Source organism: Diorhabda sublineata, chromosome 11 (assembly GCF_026230105.1).
Source record: "Diorhabda sublineata isolate icDioSubl1.1 chromosome 11, icDioSubl1.1, whole genome shotgun sequence".
NCBI classification, from domain to species: Eukaryota; Metazoa; Arthropoda; class Insecta; order Coleoptera; family Chrysomelidae; genus Diorhabda; species Diorhabda sublineata.
This window is the reverse complement of record NC_079484.1, coordinates 7,541,749-7,562,189: the sequence shown is the minus strand read 5'-3', so window position 1 is coordinate 7,562,189 and position 20,441 is coordinate 7,541,749. Positions and strand designations below refer to the sequence as shown.

Below are 20,441 nucleotides of genomic sequence, written 5' to 3'. Positions count from 1 at the left end.
TTTGGATCTGAAAGATCAGTCACAGACCATATTTTCACTCTGAGGCAAACGCAAACAATCGGGTATGCCAATTTACTCAGTTTTCATAAATTTCCCAAAAACTTATGATATTGTGAACAGAAACTATTTGTACAGCAATTTGAACGATCCTAGGATTCCAAAAAAAGCTTATAATCCTTACCAAAATGAAACTCGAACATACAAAAACGATTATAAACACAAACCAAAGAATATCAAAATGTTTCCAGACCAACACAGGACTAAAACAGAGAGATCCGTTATCCACTAAACTGTTGAGTATAGTATTAGAATGGATAGTACGTGAAATCGGTTTGAACAGAGCATGGACATTGAAAACAAAGACAACGCAATTTCTGGCATACGCATTCGATGTACTAAACCTTTCAATATCAGAAAACGATCTTAAATCAATCTGCAGAGCCTTAATAGAATCAGCAAAGACGGTGAAACTACGATTCAAAGAAGATAAATCGAAATTCATGGTATTGACAACACCACAAAAGAAAAGAGGAATGATAATTTTGCCAACACAACTAAACGATGAAAAAGCAATGAACTTAAAGAAGTTCAAAGTTATGTATATCAAAGACCAAGGGCGACAGTGACGAGGGACGAAATCTGGAAGGATAACGAAGGGAAGCAAACAGTTTGGATTGCTGAATGCGATAATAAGTTAGAAAAAAATCTCCACAAAGGCGAAGCTACAACTATATAAAACAATAATAAACCACCAGTGAGCTACGGAAACGAAACGTGGATTCTTCATAAAGCAGAGTAAAAGAAGTTAGATATATGGTAAAGAAAAATACTTAAAAGGATACTAGGAGAATAAAAGAAGGGAGAATTAGGACTGAGAAGCAGAACAGTAATAAAGTCCGAAATAATGGAGTGGCTGGGTCAATAAAAATTCACATTTCCTACTATCAACTAACGTTTGGCAGTCATGTGAAGCCACAAAATGTCAATCGGCGAAAAATATGGACTATAGGACGTCCATTTCAAAACTAGTGTAATGTGTTCTAACATCCAATCTTCTACTTTTTTCAAACTAAATATATTCAATATTTTATGCACGTCTTAAATCTAAGTTGTTCAGTAATTATAAGCATTAAACATGCTATAAATCCCTAAATCAAAATAGAAGCCGGTTATTGAGCTTTCTCTGCACGTTGCTCATTCTGAAACAATTGTTTAATTCTTATGACACCACTCATAGTATCATCAACATAACTTCAAATCTGGCCTCATCATACCACAATTATTTAGTTCTTATGACAGGACTCGTAGTATCATCAACTTGGAAGTTTTATAACCCAGTTTTTTTGTCGCTAATACCAAGATCATCAGACAGATACCAAGACTGATTAAATTTTATCTTGGTTTTACATTGTGGTCATACTAATGTCGTTTCATTTCTACACAAGCAACCAGAGTTGCAATAGAAAATGATGACGACAATCAATAAGTTAATTAACAGAGCGGACAGAAGAAATTAAAGAAATAAAACCTAGAGAAAATGTTATAGTGAAATAATTAGGATTAACAAAGAACGAATAAACTGTTACAGGTATATTGGATAACGTTTGCTCGATACAATGAATTTTCAATTCATGTTTTATCCGTTTTGAACTATATTTTTCAACAATTTCAATTATAATTTATTCAAAAAAATGCTCCTAGTAAGGAGCGAAACGTTAAGAGAATAAAATAAAATTTAAATAAAAAATCTTTCAATAAAAAATTTGAAGGTGATCAAAATATAAACCGGAATTTTATTATAAAATGAAATTACGGAGCTGAAAATTTTTACAGAGTTTCTAGATAATTGCTACCTCTCTGGAAGCTTTCCCATGCTTTTTTCGTAAAAATCTCTCGGCTTGTCACGTAACCATTCGCGCATGTAGGATTCTACCTCCGCATAGCTTTCGAATCGCAGTTCGCCAAGTACCTCTTTCAATCGACCAAATAAATTATAGACACATAAACACAAATCCGACCAAACCCAATATAGTGTTATACCCAAGTCTTATGCCGAAAATTCAGAAGTCTTGGCAGCCATCTGGCTTACAGTTTGTGGCAACCAAGCCATTCATGAATTATTTGCTTAATACTACTCACGCCGATGCTCAATACAGTACTGGGTCGGTCTCCCAAAATGAATTTTTCTACAGAGAGGTACCCAAAAAAACAGACACTAGTACATCTTTACCGCCCATGGCTATAAGTACACTAAAAAGCGAGGTTGCGCTGTCACAGTTGTTCTCCAGTGTAGCCACGTTTACGATAATAAAGTTTTCGCGCGTTTATCAAATATTCTGGTTTATATTTGAACCATTCGTACCATTTTTTAAAATGAATTGTACTAAGAAAAACAATACCTAAATTTTTAACATGTTTTGAAGAGGATTGCAAACCAAGGTATTTTCATCTTCCGAAACACTAAGTATCCCACAATTTTTTTAGTAATAATTTCCCAAATTTCAGGTACCCGTAATAAGCGTAAGATTTTTCTCCATGGTTTTATATCAGTATTGTATGCTGCTTGAAATATTTCCAATTTGTTACTTTGGTAATGAAGTTATTGTAGAGGTAAGGATTTATTTAGTTTCTATTCATGGGGTGAATTAATAAACACTGTCAATTATGTTTTTAATTTATTAACACAGTATACAATACACTTAACTTATAAATATCACTTAAATACTTTCTGCGATTAGTTTTACTAACTCAGTCTTTTCATTACGACTATTTATTTAAAACTTAAATATCACAAAACATTTATATACCTAAATAAATTTCTACAAAGTTCTAGAACAAAAATAAGCACAACAAATAAATAAATAGACATTCCTATAAATCGCCTGCTATAATAAAAGATCTAAACGGAAACATCAAAGACGCGTCCGCGATTTATTAAAAAACAGATGTAAGGTGCTGCGAGAATTCGCCGAATTTTAAAATTCCACTGTAGCTGGACAGGGCCGGAATAAGGGCGAACTTGTCTATAACAATATATTTATCTAGCATTCACTGATGAAAATGTTACAAAATATTATTTCTTTTTCTTCGACTAAAGTAAAGTAAAATAATAATATGAAGTGTAACCAGTCGGAGCAACGTATAGTGTGCAAAAATAGATATTTATGATAGCGTTACGACTCTTTTAATTTACCTAAGAAGCTCAAGTTTATTGCTGGTCTGAATAAACCACATACATTGAGTAATATTGAATATGAAAACAAATCGAAAATGCTCAACATCAATTAGCAACTTAACGTTGGCAAAAATAAACAGTGGAAATATTTGATAATGATAAATATTCTTCTTCTTTCATTGCCTTATTCGTTGCGAACGTTGACAATTGACAACGTTATTCTTATTTTGTTTACTGAGGTTTTGAGTAGATCAACAGATGACACTCCAAACATTGGCGTAGATTGTGCAACCATGAATGCGGTCTTCTCCCTGGTCCCCTCTTACTATCCACTTAGCATTAGACAATCAACTATAAAAGAATTTGTTTGTCATGTCTTAGTATTTGAACAATATCCTCCAGATTCTATTGTTTCACTGACCTAAAGACATAACCTTAAGACGACTTCTTTCTCTTTACCTAGTCTTAGCAAAACTTCCATGTTCATCCGTCCAGGATATTTTCAATAGACCGATATATCCACATTGCAAAAGACTTCAAAGTAGCCTTGGTTTTGGTACAAGCTTCTACACCATAGAACAAAACATAAAATATGTAGCACCTAACTCGTCTTAATTTCAATTGTAAGAAAGCATCTATACTGGCACATTGCTACACGCAGCACGAACTCTTTCTATCTGCGATCGAACTGCTGATGCCTGATCCCGTTTCGCGTTTACTGTGGTTCCGAGATATGTGTACGTTTCTATTAAATGTTGTTTTGCCCGTTTATCGATAGACGCACTGGAGGATGTTGAATTTCGCTAATGATCATATGTTTTGTTTTTGATTTATTCTTCACCACGTGCTGCGTATATTTTTGCATAATATTTTGTAGCCCTTCATTGTTATTGGCTACAATTACTGCGTCGTCAGCATATCTGATGTTGTTGATAATAGATTTAAGTAATCCAGTAATCTAAAACAACCCTTATCACAACGGCGCATCATTATCAATTACTTATTTATTACCTTATCATCTTCAATTATTTATTATTCAATTATTATTAATGTGATTATAATGAACCATAAATATCTTTATCTATTTATATAATTATTATTGTATAAAATAAGAACTAATATATAAAGAAGCCTGTAAAACTAATACTTTGTTCATTCAATTTGATATTCGTCTAGTATGCCAGTCAGATTAGTGTAACTTTAAATCAGTTATGTCAAAGATAATGCCCACGGGCCGCTTCTGGCCCCTTGGCCGTATCAATATGGCCCGCGATCACAATATATCACAGAAAGAAGAATAATGTTTTTTAGAGCTTTTAGAGTTCATTCGATTCCTCTACGGATGTTTTAAATACTCGTACTCTCAAGTCTATGGATGTTTATAAGGGCAGCGCGTACCTAGACAAAGAGAAAATCAGTATCGCAATCTCTTAGCGGGAAACAAGGTATAATTCAATTCAATTTTTTTATTTTTCATCTTGCCCACCTACGAATTCAAAATTTAATATATGGGCCTCTGCAAAGTTGAGTTTGATACCTCTACTTCAAATTATTACTAAATCCTCAGTTTGCTAAATAAATTGTTTTTAAAGAGCAAGTTGGTGAATGGAGTTATATAATTCTAGTATAAACAAAGAGGAAGTATCCAGAGTAACAAACTGCGCATTAAAACGAAAAAGCATTACGAATAAATGAAGAGCACTCAAAAACACTTAAGCTATTCGGTGGAAATAAAATTGCTTGATAATATTTAGAAAACTGGCTCTATTCCACATATTGGATTAAGTCGACTTTAAAAATCATTCCGAAAAACCAAATATAACATGATACGGTAACTTTAAAACTATAAACCTAATATACTATGTATTAAAAATATTTTTAAGAATTATCTACAACAGAGTATTTGACAAACTTGATGGAAAACTAATTAAAAACAATCAATTTGGTTTCCGAAATGGGCCTAGTACGCGTAAATGATTGTTTACAACAAGGGTACTGTGTTTTATCGAACGTGATTTGCACCAGAGCATTGCGCAACTGTGTATCAGAGAAAGACGATTAGAGAAATCCGTTCTAGATGTTTTCTGCCACCGGCCAAGATATATGAACCAGACTAGGGTTTCCGGCTTTTTTCTAATATTATATATGAAAATTTTATATAGACTTATCAAACAAATTCATTTTCAATGCTTTGTAAATGTAGAAGAATTAAATTTAAGTACCTCTGTAAGCATCCAAGCTGGAGAAAGCGAGACATGATGAATAATATCAGAAATCAACATAAATTATTCTCGTAAGAGATCAAAAAATATTTCTCATTTCTTTTATACTGCTTTTTATTCATCCAAAAAATAAATTGTCAACTTTATCCTGTCAAACCCGTCGTTACATTATTATTTATTTCCACATTCTCGAAATTTTGACAACTATATTGATCTATCACATCATTCATTATGAATCGTGAATCAATTTTAGAGTGACAGATTAACCAATTCAGCATATCATAGTGACTGGACAAACTATTCTTTTCAAGTTCGGAAAAACTTGATATTTTTCATGACGAGATCCCAAAGACTACTTAAACTATACGCAGGAGGATTTTTCACTATGTCTTTGGACACATTCATAAAAGTAAGTTAACACAAATCAGTAATTAATTCGTAAAAGTTTATTTCATTCTTGGAAATAGTTAATAAAACTTTGCTACTAGAATGTATGATATTTTATTAATAGTCGTGAAGATAATTGATGACACATTCTCTCCTAATGAGTTGAGCTGGTGTGAAAATATCAACAATAAGTGCCTGGTGGATGTAATATACGACGGCCGTTTTTTTTTTCAACTTCCGATCGCTCCGTGCAGACGCTACGCGAGCAGAAGAAAGCGGGAATGCGCTATAAGCGACTACGAAGCTCTAGCACTACACATTCTGACATTGTTGCCATCAGGCGTTGTGCTATAGCCACGTAAACATTTCCGCCATTATTGATGCTCCCGCCAAGTTTGAATTGCGAAGTGTGATTCGTTTTCTACAGGCTGAAGGCAATAATACTGAAAAATCCATCGGAGAATGACTCGTGTATATGAGGAAAACTTCATGTGTGATGGTGTTGGACGTTTTGAAAGTTTAAAAACAGATGACCTGTTTCAACAAGTTGACAGAATGGTTAAAGAAAACCACAGATTCACTATTACTGCTTAGTCTAAGGAATTTCCAGAAGTTTCAAGGTCTTATTTATGCTCAACTTGAATTCATTGGTGGCAACTTTCTTTGAAGAGGGTATTGAAAAACTTGTCCACATATATGACAAATGTCTCAATTTCTTCAGTGATTATGTCGAAAAGTAACCCTAAGTGTACCAATATTTTGGTAATAAAATTATTGTTTTATATGAACTTGCCTTTTATTCATAGCCTATCGGAGGTTGAAAAAGAAACAGCCCTCGTATTATTCTTCTTCCCTCTCTAATTTGGCATTTGCCTAATATTAACGCAGCCATAAAATATTCTGAAATCTTCTAGAATATTCTACGGCATAGCAATCAAGTCATCACTTGATAGGTGAGAGAACAATTTTAAGAAGAATTATTATCTTCGATTTTTTTATAATCCTTGATCTCTGTTGAGCTTGAGGTCTTTTTTAAGAAGATGCAGGAATGTCCAGCAAGCAATGGAATCATTTTTTGATAAAGAGGCTCAGAAGACAGCTGAAAGAGAGGTTAGGAAGTTGATGGTACCAATAAATACATAAGAGAATGTAATGTGAATGATGTGAATATGAGATGTCACCATGCAAGACTTCGTCTTCGGAAACCTACTTGATTTGGTGCAGTAGACGCCAAGTATTCCAAAAATAACAACGAATATTACGCTCCCAGATAATATATTGAATGTACAACAAAAGGTAAGCACGCAGAAGTACAAAGGATTCATTATGAACAATGATGATGTCGATTCAGTAAAGAGACGGTACCATGAAGAATAAGTTTTAAAAAATATCCGCCACGGTTCTGTGAATTATAATACCAATTGTAGCTACAGGTAAAGATGCAGCTAGAGAGATTTTTTAATCAGACACCTGCGAAATTTTGTTTCATGGCGAGATAGCGTATCGTGGACTTTGTAAAATGGCTTCAAGCAAGAGGTCTTCAGATAAGACACCTGCACAAGTCCTGTTTGGTGACTGTTTTCTGACTTGGTATTTGGATGTATAACCGGTAAAGATGCTGCTGGAATCGATCATCAACTAGAGAGAAAATCAACTCTGGAGGGACCTGTCGTGATACTACCATCTGACTTGGTGTGGGGCTGAAGATGTACAACCAGACAAGATGCTGCTGGAGCCGATTATCAACTGGAAAGTATATCGACGACTTGTCTTCTGCCTTTATAAATTGAGTTTGACACCTCCGTATTAAGTGGACTTATAAACCTTAATGTCTATACAATCATTAATTTCGTTTGATAAATAACATCATTCATTTCTTACTGTCTACGTCGTTGATAATATGAAGTCATTTTTGAGATTGCGACAACCAACTGTCTCACTCAGTTATCAGTGGATATGATTCTGATCTTTCCACTTCTGGTTTATGTTTTCTTGCTTATACATATTCCCTCATGTTAACCCTTGCTGCTCTCGGGGCCTTTCCCGTCCATATATTCCGCATTCTTGTCGGATATCTTACTATTGATGGTGTTAGATTCATTTATAATAAAATTATTATCAAAGTTATTTACTCATTTTCCAGATTTTGAAATCATCCTGGTCTTTCGTAGCAGTTCTTATTCAAATACAGAATAAGAATGAGAATATTGACTAAGCAACATGTTCACTAATCAAACAAGACATGCATATATTATGACATATTTTTGTGTGCCATTTTTGAATGATACATGCACTTCAGTTTTGAAAATATATTCAAGTTAAAAGAAGTCCAATAAAGTAATTAAAGACAAGTGGAATTTTAATTTATACCCATCACATATGCTGAAATTACGCACGACATCCTGAATATTATAGAAACAAATAGTTCTCTTGGTTAATTTTAAATTAGAAAATAGAATAATTTGTTGATGTTCTAATCTACAACTATTGGAAAACTTCCCATTTTATTATATTAGTAGTTAGGCGACAGATTGATTAGATCTTTTTCACATCTTTGTAAAGCTGAGTACGTTTTGGGTGGGACGATGCTTTTTCCAATTTTGGAAATTGAATTTGCTCTTATGATTTGAAAATATTGATCAAGGACAAAGAATAGCAAAGTTAATTATGTAGCCTTTTCATAAAATGAAAACGTCAAATATGTTAAGAACACTCTCGAGAAATAGATGGATAACTGGTAACTATCAACAGTGTCGGTAGTAAGTGGAAACAAGTGACCAGAAAACTCGCTCCAACCAGATTGGATAATCACACCAACTGTCTATTTTGGAAAGTAGCTCTACTGGCAGTGTTTTTCCAAAACGCGGTTAGAATTAAAAAAGCAACTACAGCAAATTGGAAGTTGCATTCTTATAGCAGGTTTTCCAATAAGAGGTGTTATTTTGATATTCAAAGAAAAATGCCATTTTTTGAGATAAATGATCGGATGTTTATTTCATTATAAAGAGGAAGGTATGCCGTTAACAATGGAACACAACATCAGCCAAATGGTCGTCACGACTGCGCTTACAGGACCATATCCTTTACATGAAATTTTCCGTAACCAAATTGCAAAGCGGCTGCCCTATGTCCTCGATAGCTTCACGAATTCCATCTTTGAGGTCTTGAATCGATGCTGGACTGTTAGCGTAAACCTTATCTTTCACGTGGCCCCAAAGGAAAAAGTCGCAAGGTGTTAAATCACAAGATCTCGGTGGCCAATTGTGATCACCTCTTCGAGAGATAACACGGTGCGGAAATTTTTCCCGTAAAAGATCTATGGTTGCTTTGCTTGTGTGGCACGTAGCGCCGTCTTGTTGAAATTAAACGTTGTCCAAATCAATACCATCCAATACCGGCCATCAAAAAGCATTAATCGTATCTCGATAGCGCAATCCATTCACCGTAACTGTTGCTCCAGCCTTATTTTCGAAAAAGTAAGGTCCAATGACACGGCCAGACCATAAACCGCACCAAACAGTCACGCGTTGAGGATGGAGCGGATTTTCAACAATAGCTCTTAGGTTTTGCGAGCCCCAGATTCGATAATTTGGTTTATTGACGTAACCGCCAAGGTGGAAATGGGCCTCATCAGTTAAGATGATTTTTCGATGAAATTCCGGATCATTTTCATGCATTTCAAGGACCCAATCAGCAAAGACACGACGTTGTTGATGATCGGTCGGCTTGAGTTCTTGTGTTAACTGAACTTTATAGGCCTTAAAACCCCAGTCTTTATGCAAAATACGGTGTAATGACGTTTATGGAATAGCTAATTCCAAAGAACGACGAGGAATGGACAAACTTGGGTTTTCTTCAACACTTTGGGCTATAGCAGCAATATTCTCAGTTGTTCTTGAGCGACGTGCACGGGTTTTATTCTTCACATCACTAACTTGCCCCAACAGCTCAAATTTTTCCACCAATTTCTGTATTGCGGTCCGAGAGGGTGATTCGCGTCGACCCAAAAATATTTTAGTTTTACGAACCGTCTCTGCCAAACTTTCACCATTTTTATAGTGAATTTTAATAATTTCAATGCGTTGTTGAAGCGTGTATCGTTCCATTTTCATTAATGGTGTAGTTTCTACTTGTCAAATGTCAAAAAATGGCAGCTTCAAAAGTGACATTTACCGAAATAGCGGGCTGTTCAAAATAACACCTCTTATTGGAAATCCCTTTATTTTCAGTTAGGCTCAGTTTCTATTGGAAAATACAGTTGTTACATTTGCTTATGTAATTATTGGTGCACGGCTCAAAGTGAACGAATCAAACGTATTTGATTTGTCATGGAATATCAATAAAGAGATTTGAAACACGTCTTAAGAGGTATTTCAATTGAGATTCAATAAGGTTTTGAAAATGTTTTTAATTCAAAATTACCAAAATTTGATGTTTCTAACATCTTTGTTAAATTGATTTTACATTTTTGTATATGTCACAAAATTGAATAATTTGATATTATTAGCGTAGCTCACTCTTTTGAATCAAGCCCTATGGGAACGCACCATATAAGTACATAAGTTCAAGATATCATTTTGTAGTTCACATTTATTTTGAGAGAAAATAATATTGTTAACAGTTCGTCCACAACATGAACCGTGAAGCTGTTCCTGCTCGATTGAGAGAATAATAGAATCGGAAATTTAGTGGACGCGCCGGTTACAAATTTCTAAGAACGATTATAAAGAGGTCAACTTTTAATTGTTTTTTATAACCTGTTTACAGGATTTACAGAATCAATTGCTAACAGTATTTTTAACAGTTTACATTCTAGAATCCGAATTATCGAGAAATTCGTTTCCTATAAATATGCGCTTGTTCAGTGAATAATCTGATATTATCTCGAACACATCGATATGGAAAAGTAAACAATGTGTTTAAATAAATTAATATGTGAAGTATTACATAAGTGTTTAGTAATAAGTCTTAGTGTACAGTTTAGTAACTAAACTTATGGTGCACCAGCAATGATAGGAAAAAACAATGGTTGTGTGGCTTTGTTACAGAATTTCTTCGGTCGAAATTTATTTTCGTATCATTGTATTATCCACCCGGAAGCCTTGTGTGCAAAGTATATGGAGTTGAATGACATTATGGATCCAGTAGTATGCTGCATAAATTACATAAGTGCAAAAGCTCTTAACAGACGTCAATTCAGGCTATTATTTAAAAAAGAAATCAAAGAATATGGAGAGTTACATCTGTACTGTGCTGTACGATGACTTTAAAGGAGTAGCATGTTAAAACATTTCCTCAACTTGCGAGAACAGGTGTCGTAGTTTTTAGAGCAGAAAGGGGCTTTACCATTTTCAATTAATTTGACCACAGAAAATATTGATCTCTTCCCCACACTTAAACATTTGAAAGAGGAGCTCAATATTGTTTCTGTTAATTACTCTAAATACCAATCTAAAATCAACTGCTTATTTCAGTCATTTGTGAGGATATTTCAAGATTTCGAGAGTAAAAAACAAAATGTACAAATTTTTATAAATCCTTTCGTGATAAGTTTGGCTGAAATAGTTACTTATCCTGCCAATATTCAATTAGAACTTGTTGAACTGCAAAATTATGATACGTTGAAAAAACTTTTTGCTAACAAATTGTCTTCGAAAGCACAAAATTCTTCAGAAGATTTTGCAGATTTCTGGAAATTGGTACCAAAAGAAGAATTTTCAACAATAACTGACCTGGCGTTACAGTTTTTAAGTTGTTTTGGATCAACATATGTATGGGAAAAGGTTTTTTCAGATCTTAATTATGTGAAAAATAAATACCGCACATCTTTAAATGAGCAACATATTTGTGACTTGTTGTTACAGTTAACGTCGGATTTGTCGCCAAACATAAGTAAATTATTAAAAGACAAACAACGCAGTAAATTACATTGATTGTATAAACAAGTTACCCTAGATTCAAGACGTTAACGACTGAATCCACCGTTTGGCTAGACTCTTCAAAAGGTTGAGCAGCCTTGGTTTAGTGAATAGTAAATAGTACTTAGAGTAAGCGTATATATAAATTGAGTAAGTGAAAATCATTGTGTATAAATCCACTCCACCGTTAGAAATCGTTTAAGTAAATTGGAAGAAAAACATGACAATATCATGCAGATTTAAAAACAGAACAATCTTGATTTCCTCCCAATTCTGGATTATGTCCTAAGAGCGATATCAAAGTTGAACAACTCAAATCTGTTGAAATCCCTCCTGTAGTCGTGTATACAAACTCCATTCCAGCGTTTCAGCCAAGAAAAGCCGACCAATAAACTAATTTGTATAAATTTACAAGCGGGAGTAGATATTCTGCATTGTTTTAAATTACCCAGATGACATCTCTAATACATTTCAATCAGTGGCGGGTCGTTGTGAAAAATTTTGAGATTTTCAAAAACAACTTGTAAGGTTTGTAATCTTGAATTGTTGAATTGTTGATTGTTGGAATTACTGCCATACAAAAAAAATTATCGTCAAGCTGCACTACCCATGACTTTACTTCACAGAGATTATTTTTGATCCTCACTCTATGGAATCGGCATTCCTAAACTGGAGCTTCCAGATGGAATAACAACTATCGCGTATGCTGACGATATGGCCCTCATCGTTATTGCACGTGACGAAAAAGAACTGATTCTAAAAACCAATCACGTCATAGATGAAATCAGCTACTGGATAAACATACGAAAACTCAAGCTAGCTCCATAAAAAACGAGATTTATTCTACTGATATCAAACATACTACTAGACCCATACTACTATAGTACATATAGTCATAGAAAACGCAAAATTATCTCGGAGTATCGCTGGACACAAATTTTGAATTATTCTCACATCATGTGATCAAAACCATGGAGTAGACATCAAAGCCTATTGGTGCGTTATCAATACTGATGCAAAATGTGGCAGGACCGAAAGCAATAAAATGCTCTCCCTGCTCCAGTCTGGAAAGGAAGCACGAAATTGGTAAGAACCCACAAAAATTGCAATCTACATGCAGAAATGGAGCAATTATAGTTTGCAATGCATACCGCGATAGGAGTACTTTCCAACTCTCCTTTTCCAATTTGATAGTCACAGAATAAAATGAAACTTACTTGGGAACTGACTCGGAACTACGGCTCGAAGCACCATACTTAGATGGAAATAAGAATGGAAAAACACAGTCAACTAGACAAGAGTTATCAATAAAAACTTACCAGAGTTGAACAACAGGAAACAGAGCTTACCTGTATCGTTTCAATGTCATCGAGAGTCCTATATATCTATACTACTCTTATTTTACCATCGGTGGAGCGCACAAAGAGAAATATGCCAGAGAGACATGAACACCATCCTTGCTTGTACCGACTCTACTGGCTTCTGACAGAAACTAGACTACTTTTGCCAAGATTATAAAAAATATTCTTAAAATTAACCTTAACCTGAACTTTTGAAGTAATGTTTACGCGGTCTCAAACGTCTAGAGCTGGAAGTAGGAAGAGTAGTTTTAGTGAATAGAGTGTCCTTAGAAACGAGGCGCGAGTCACAAACATTGTGCTTTACTACTTTCCTTTGCTAATTCATAATATTTCAATTCATAAAAAGTTTGAAACAACTTAAACCAGAGATATTGTTCAAAAAACTAAAGTATGCTTCAAGCCTCACTCTCGCATCTAATTCCGGTGAAAACTTCATGAGTCCATATGGAGAACCATAAAATTTAATACGTTTGATAAATGTTAACAATTGTGCGACACATTTCCTTGTCTAGAGGACTTTAATTAATAAGAGGGTTTTTCTAGTAATTCAAACCTTAAATCATGAATTTTTTGCACGGAAACATGAGATTTGTGTGCAGGGGTGTTGTCCTGTAAAAACAAAACACCTTTGGATAGCTTTCCGCGTCTTTTCTCTTTAATTTTTTCCCGTTTAGTGGTAAGTAATGTCGAATAGTAATCTCCAATTATTGTTCTACCCTTACCCAAAAAATCAATCATGATTACTCTAAGATAATCCCAAAAAACTGAAGCAAGAATTTATCCAACAGATTTTTGGACACGAAATTTCTTAGATCTTGGAGAACCAGAGTGTCGCCATTCAATCGATTGTTGCTTTGTTTCTGAATTGTAGAAATGTACTCAAGTCTCATTCATAGTAACAATTCGATTTAAGAAGTCTACATCGTTTTCAAATCGAGCACAGATCGAACGCGATGCTTCTACCCTTGCACGCTTTTGGTCAACATTCAAACATTTGGGGATCCATTTTGCAGCAATTTTTCTCATGTCCAAATTGACGTCAACAATATGATGAACGAGTTTGTATGAAATATTCAGTGCTTTAGATATCCGTTTTAGCCAAATTCGACGGTCTGATAAAATCATGTCATGAACTGCATCGATACTTTCGGGGACTGACACAGAAACTGGCCTTTCCGATCAGTCATCATCTTCAATGAAAAGTTTACCTCTTTTGAAGCTGGCAGTTCAAACATTTTTATAATTTTCACACATCTTCTCCTCGTATAAATATTTACAAAGTCTCTTGATATTATAAACTTAGAAATAACTTTCAAACAAACATAAAATCACACCCGCTCTATTATAGTATATTGTTATTCATATCAAATCGTTCTAAAGATCTAAGTAGTTCAGAAAGTCTCGAACAAAAGCTATCTAATCAGCACTTTTTTGAATGAATATTAGAAAATATCATATTAGTTAGAGTTATTATTATTTGAAATGTTTGAATATTTGAAAATTCTTTTTTTTACCATAATAAAAGCGATAAAACTGAGATTCTGATCTTAAATTTGATATAATTCCATGAAACGGATTTTCTCAATTGTTTTCAAGAAATGCTACAACGATTCTCAAAGTAAATATTTTAACGCATTCCACATTGTTCGTGAGTGTACATAAAACCACTTTCAAGAACTTTACAACCAAATAAGCACTTACTCGTTCAACTTCAGTCGTAATTTGATAGGCAGTTATGTATTATACTTCTAGAGGTAACTCCGTATTGTATTTTGAAATTTAACAAGCCTGCAATTATTTTGAAGCATCATTAACCAATGGTTTCAAATGTGTACATGCTAAAACAGAACGTTGTTGAGAATAAATTGGTGTTGTTGCCTTATTAAGTTCGTATGGCAGTATTAATACATGGAATACGAAAGTGACAAATTGATAAAATCTTTTGTCTTTCTATTTCCCTGTTTTATGAGGAAATCGTCTTGTGAATTTGAAAACACATTGTCATCATTACTAACGTATATACGGGGCTTTCCAATAGGGACTTGACGATTTCGAATTTAGTTTGTGAACGCACCTTTTCACTTAACACACTTAACTGTCACTGTCAGTTTATTCAATAGACATAACTTTTTCATCATGGTGAGGTACACGAACGAACAACATTTCAGTCGGTGTCCGCTACTTTAGAACGTAAACTCCGATTTTCGGTCGTAATTCTCGACCTAGTAGACAGGCAGTTAAAAGTTTAGTGAAAAAGTTTGCGTCTTCATATTCGTTGTGTGATTTTGCGATGCCAATGAGACTACGGGTTGGTCGAAGTGTCGAAAATATCGCTGCCGCTCAAACGTCCGTAGCAAATGATTCAAATCAATAAATTCCACGGCGTTCTCAAGAGTTGGGCATCGCCAAGACCACTTTATGACGAATTTTGCATAAGGATCTTAATTTACACCCATACAAGATCAGGCTCACTCAAGAATTGAAACCGATGAACCATTCGAAGTGACGTAGCTCATTTCTGGCTCTATGGGTTTGTCACTAAACAAAATATGCGGTATTGGGCGAGTAAAAATCCACATGTGCTTAACGAAAAACCACTTCATCCACAAAAGATAAATGTTTTGTGCAATACCATTGATTCATTGAAGAACAAGTTTGATTAGAGTGTTATCTCAAGAAATGGACCAGTCGATTGGCCGCCTTGGTCGTGCGATTTAACGCCTCTGGATTTTTTTCTTTGGGGATATGTCATTGGTCTATGTTAATAAAATGTGTAGGCGACTCATAGAAAATTGGGTTCAACGAATCAACCTCTGCAAACGTGTCCACGATGGCCGTATCCGAAATGGAGTTCTATTGATAAATGTATTTCAACCCGATAATAAAGTTTTTGAAATATCTCAAATGGTTTTCAATTTATTTTGAAAAAAAGTTGTCAAATCCTTATTGGAAAACCATTTACTTAGTAACAGAAGAACGAGATACTCCTGTACACGTCTAGACATTAAGAAAATGAATTAACGGCACTGTGGAGACTATTGTAAATTGGAAGATCAACTCTCCATCAAATCCCATACAGATTCATTAAGATTTGAATCTGTTGACCAAGCAAAGTATTAAACTTCTTGGAGGAGCATTATTGCTTTACATTATTTAACCAATTGAAGAATAAGCATCTCCTTATACAGAACAACTTGTAAAAACGATTATACCCAACAACAAATGGTTGTTTTTATATTTAAATGTGCCCCAAGAACAAATATATCAATCACATAAAGAAGTTATCGCTGGGATAGAAGTAGAAAGAAATAATCGTTCTATTGAAATAGCATAAAAAAGCTGCGAAGCATTAAATTGATTCTATCACATCAAAAAAAACTTTTTTGATGATTAAATGTGATTGTTATTGATTTTTATAAAGTCAGAATAATGATCGAAATAGTTATTTAAAATGCAAAAAAAAATTTCACATGATTAAGAATAAGAAAGCAGAAACTCAAAATTGTCTAAACAGTCGAGACGGTCTAAAGAAGCGATTCTTCAATTAAAAAAATATATAGCCCCATATTCAACAATCTAAGATACCATACTTAATACTAATTGATTCCCAGACGATGAATATATAAGTATTCGAAAGCTCGGAATATATTAGGGTTAGTACACTTTGGTGTTTTAATTTTGCCACAATCCCACTACGAAAATACACACTATTATTAGGAGGAGATCAGCTAGTAGATTTCATATCCTCATGTGATGAGACAAGCAGTCACAGATTATGAATATTAATTATTATAAATACAAAATAAACCAAATCCTTAAGAATAGCAGCATATTTGAACGAAACCAAATCGAGATTATACAAGGCCACGGTTAGACCCATAATGACCTACACAGCAGAGACGGCCAGAAACAGCGAAAATCAAAAGAATGAGTTGAAAATGCTACGCAGGTTAGCCGGAGAAACCCTAGTGGACAGGGAAAGAAGTGAGAATATCAGAAGATTGTGCAAAATAGATAACCTCAACGAATGGGATCTATCAAGAAAGAAAGAATGGAACGAGCACATAAGTCGTATGGACAACAATGGTCAAGATAGCGCGGGAAAAATCCCCATTGGGCCGAAGGAGTACCGGACGACCCAGGAAAAGGTTGAGCGACAACCATGAAGCAGGATAGGAGGCAAAGATGTCGAAGATAAAACAGGCGACTACGCCTAATACACGGAAGAAGAAGAAGAAAAAATGATACAAGCTTTTCTACAGTTCATATAAAGAAGAAAATTGAAAACAGTAACATTAAATCTAGTCTTTATAAAACTGCTTCGTATTGAGAACAATTTTTGCAAACAATTAGAAAGTGTTCTAACCAATACCGTGACAACCTGGATTCTGTACAGCTTCCCCCACTGTATAGTCACGTTCGGGATCTTCAATTTTTAATATTTCTTTTATTCGTTCCCATATTTGTTTTAGTACATCAACGTTATTGGCTTTTAGTTGAAGATGCTCTTGTAGAACTTGGAATGAAAGTTTTTCAGAAAATAATCTTCGCTCCATGTAATGGTCTTTGTCGCAATCCCTCAACGTCGTTCCTAACGAACCTGTTATACTTGAAAAGTAGCCATGGTAACTTTAAAGCAAGTAAATCAAACATATATTTAAAATTATCACCAGACTCGCTACATCTTGCATCGATCAGAATTATTGTATATAAAAGAGCACACGATCTGTATCTCTCAGATCTCTTTGGTTGATCTCTCAGATCAGCAGCGTTTTTCTGAAGGTTAAGAAAGTGCCAAAAACGCTGCCGAAATCTATTCCAAAATAGCGATTTCCTGTTCAATTTTCAAAAAAATTACTAGTTTGTGTGACTTCTTGATTGTCACTTTTTGGAATGGAAGCATTTTCATAACTCACTTAACCACCTATCTGACTATGACATGTTTGAACGGCTTTTTTCTTGCCTGCCTCATATCGATTTTTATTCGCGAATTTTTGGTAGCTGAAATCTTCATGTCTCTTAAGTGAATGATTGGATATGTTTTTGTCCAAAAATGCTTCAGTTATGGATCGAAGCTGGAATAAATACATTGTCAACCAAAAGCAGTATTTTTAGGAACATGGTTCCAAATTCTAAAGAATATTTTATGTTTTTATCTCGATTTTATCCAACCATGTCCTTTGCTTCATGATATAATGAATAATAAGTTTTTAAAAGAGAAAAAACTACAACTGTCGAAAGTCTGTATACAATTAAAAAGCGCCTTTTCCCAATTCTAGACGATATATTTTGAACTTACCTAAAAGAGCTTGAAATAAACGTGATTTGAAAATCCTGATGACTCGTTCTATGGCAAGTCGAAGCTGCTTATCCTGAGGTTTCGTTAGTTTTGAGTGATAGTCCTCTAACAATTCCAAAGCTCTATGTGCTTCTGCAATAAAAATATTTTCATAAGAAATTGTTTCAAGTTCAAAATATTTGGATTTCAAATACTTAGGATATAATAATGAAAAGTGAAGATTTACTCGATCCTAATAAACTATTTGAACAATTTATATAATATATTGGATCTAACAAAACGGAATAACATATTCTAGGATCACGAATAACTCGATTGACTTTTGGGAAATTGAGAAATGGTTTTTATACAAAATCATGAAAAAATTTAGGGGGTTTTGATCCCTGAAAACCACGTAATCTTATCTACAATTAAATTAGTATAATGCCACCGTTGGTTTAATAAATCATTTCCAAATTTTTTTGCTACCCAGCATTTTTTCGATAAATCAGTTTCTATAATTATGTTTCAACAATTTTTAGTAACGTAAATATGAAAAATATGTACAAAAGTGCATTTTTTCCTCGAAAACTGTTCAAAGTGGCCTCCATTTTTTTAAATACACATTCGACAACGTTTTCAAAAACGAATTTTTCTAAAGATCATCAGCTTTCAATAATTCGATGCCTACACGTCCTCTTCTATATACTACCAGAAGCAAAAGTCGATGAGATTAATATCTGGACAAACTGAAAAGAAATTTCCTAAATTTGTAATCGAAATGCGCTTGAGCTTCATCTCGGAGATCTGTCACTGTTCCTGAATTTACCTCGTCAAAATTTTTGCAGTATCTAAATTACTTTAATGGAATACTTCGTCACACTGTCTGTAACACAAACATAGACTTTAAAATTTCTTTGTAGATGAGTCTTTTATTTACGTGAAGATTTTTGTGGCCCATATGTGAACGTTTTGGTGAATCGTAAAGGTATCTAAAACAGTTATCAATTAAGTTGATATTTTCAGTATTTCACTAGTAGAAAAATCCCATTTTTTCATGATAATTCATAATAATTTTTTCATCTAACAATTCTACGATACTATTAGGTATTAGGGATGAAGTTTCCGTGCCCTCAATTATCTACAAACCAACATATAATTGAACAGCTTCTGTATATCACTATTTGGCCAGTAGGGTCACAATGAGCTCTGAATAACTTCCTTGAAGCTACATTATTTTTTAAAGTTAAAAATATATATATTTCAAAATCTTTAAGCTCTGTTCTGTTCTTTTCTGTGCTCTGGTCTTTCTCTCCACTCTTCACAATTCCGATGTTACATCTCTTATCCATCTATTTTTGGGTCAGCCTCTTCTTCTAATTCCCTATCTCTCCATTTGTGTTTTCCTGGCAATTCTGTCATTCTGCACACATATACCAACCACCTGATTCTTTGGGCATTGACTAATTGCATAGTATTAGGCTCGTTTTATATTTCTTTCAGCTCAGTATCGTTTATTTTCGCATCTCCCAGAATTTTTTCCGACTACTTCATCTCTCACACTTCTATTTTTTCAGCATTCTTCTCGGTTAGCACCCATACAGTACAGTCGGCCAAATTACTGTTTTGTACAATTTTATCTTTGTTGATTTAGAGATTGCTTTTGCTTCAAGAATATTATTCAAGGAGGTCAATGTGGAAGGGCTCAACTTTATATGTACTTCAAACGTATTTGAATCACATTAAATTTAATGAAATGAGAAAAATTTGTGAATATTTTCAATAATGTGTTAGTGTTAGCAAGGAAGAAAATACGTTTCCAAATTGAAATTAATCTATTTTTCATAGAACTTGTACATACAACGTTATAAAGTAAATTCTGCCCTTTGAGAGAAAATACGGCTTAAACTACAAAGGAAGTAAATTATTTTTATCGAACATCCCTCGTCGCCATTTGCACTGAGGAGTGTAGAGCCACAGAATCGAATCACTTCGCTGATTTAATGCTTTTTTTGGACTTTTACGTTTATATTTGTCGCTTCTTTTTCCTCGTGCTCTATCGAAAATAAGAAACTTTGTATTGGAAAAGGTTATATTACA

The 20,441-nt window shown here is 34.1% G+C and overlaps 2 protein-coding genes across 3 annotated transcripts in view; one reads left to right on the top strand and one right to left on the bottom strand.

Annotated features, from left to right (window-relative positions):
* LOC130450387 (uncharacterized) overlaps positions 1-8,206 on the top strand; it is a 38,475-nt gene extending 30,269 nt beyond the window's left edge. Inside the window, exons 13-16 of the mRNA XM_056788760.1 lie at positions 249-593; positions 2,506-2,610; positions 5,651-5,806; positions 7,928-8,206. Of these exons, the coding sequence (XP_056644738.1) occupies positions 249-593; positions 2,506-2,610; positions 5,651-5,806; positions 7,928-7,999 (678 nt within the window). The 3' untranslated portion in view covers positions 8,000-8,206. The remainder of the gene's footprint in view (positions 1-248; positions 594-2,505; positions 2,611-5,650; positions 5,807-7,927) is intronic.
* The window catches only part of LOC130450233 (disks large 1 tumor suppressor protein), a 1,338,131-nt gene that overhangs the window by 1,269,512 nt on the left and 48,178 nt on the right, over positions 1-20,441 (bottom strand). For both annotated transcript variants that reach the window (XM_056788522.1, XM_056788521.1), the window contains exon 2: positions 18,363-18,494. In XM_056788522.1, coding sequence (XP_056644500.1) covers positions 18,363-18,494 — 132 coding nt within the window. The remainder of the gene's footprint in view (positions 1-18,362; positions 18,495-20,441) is intronic.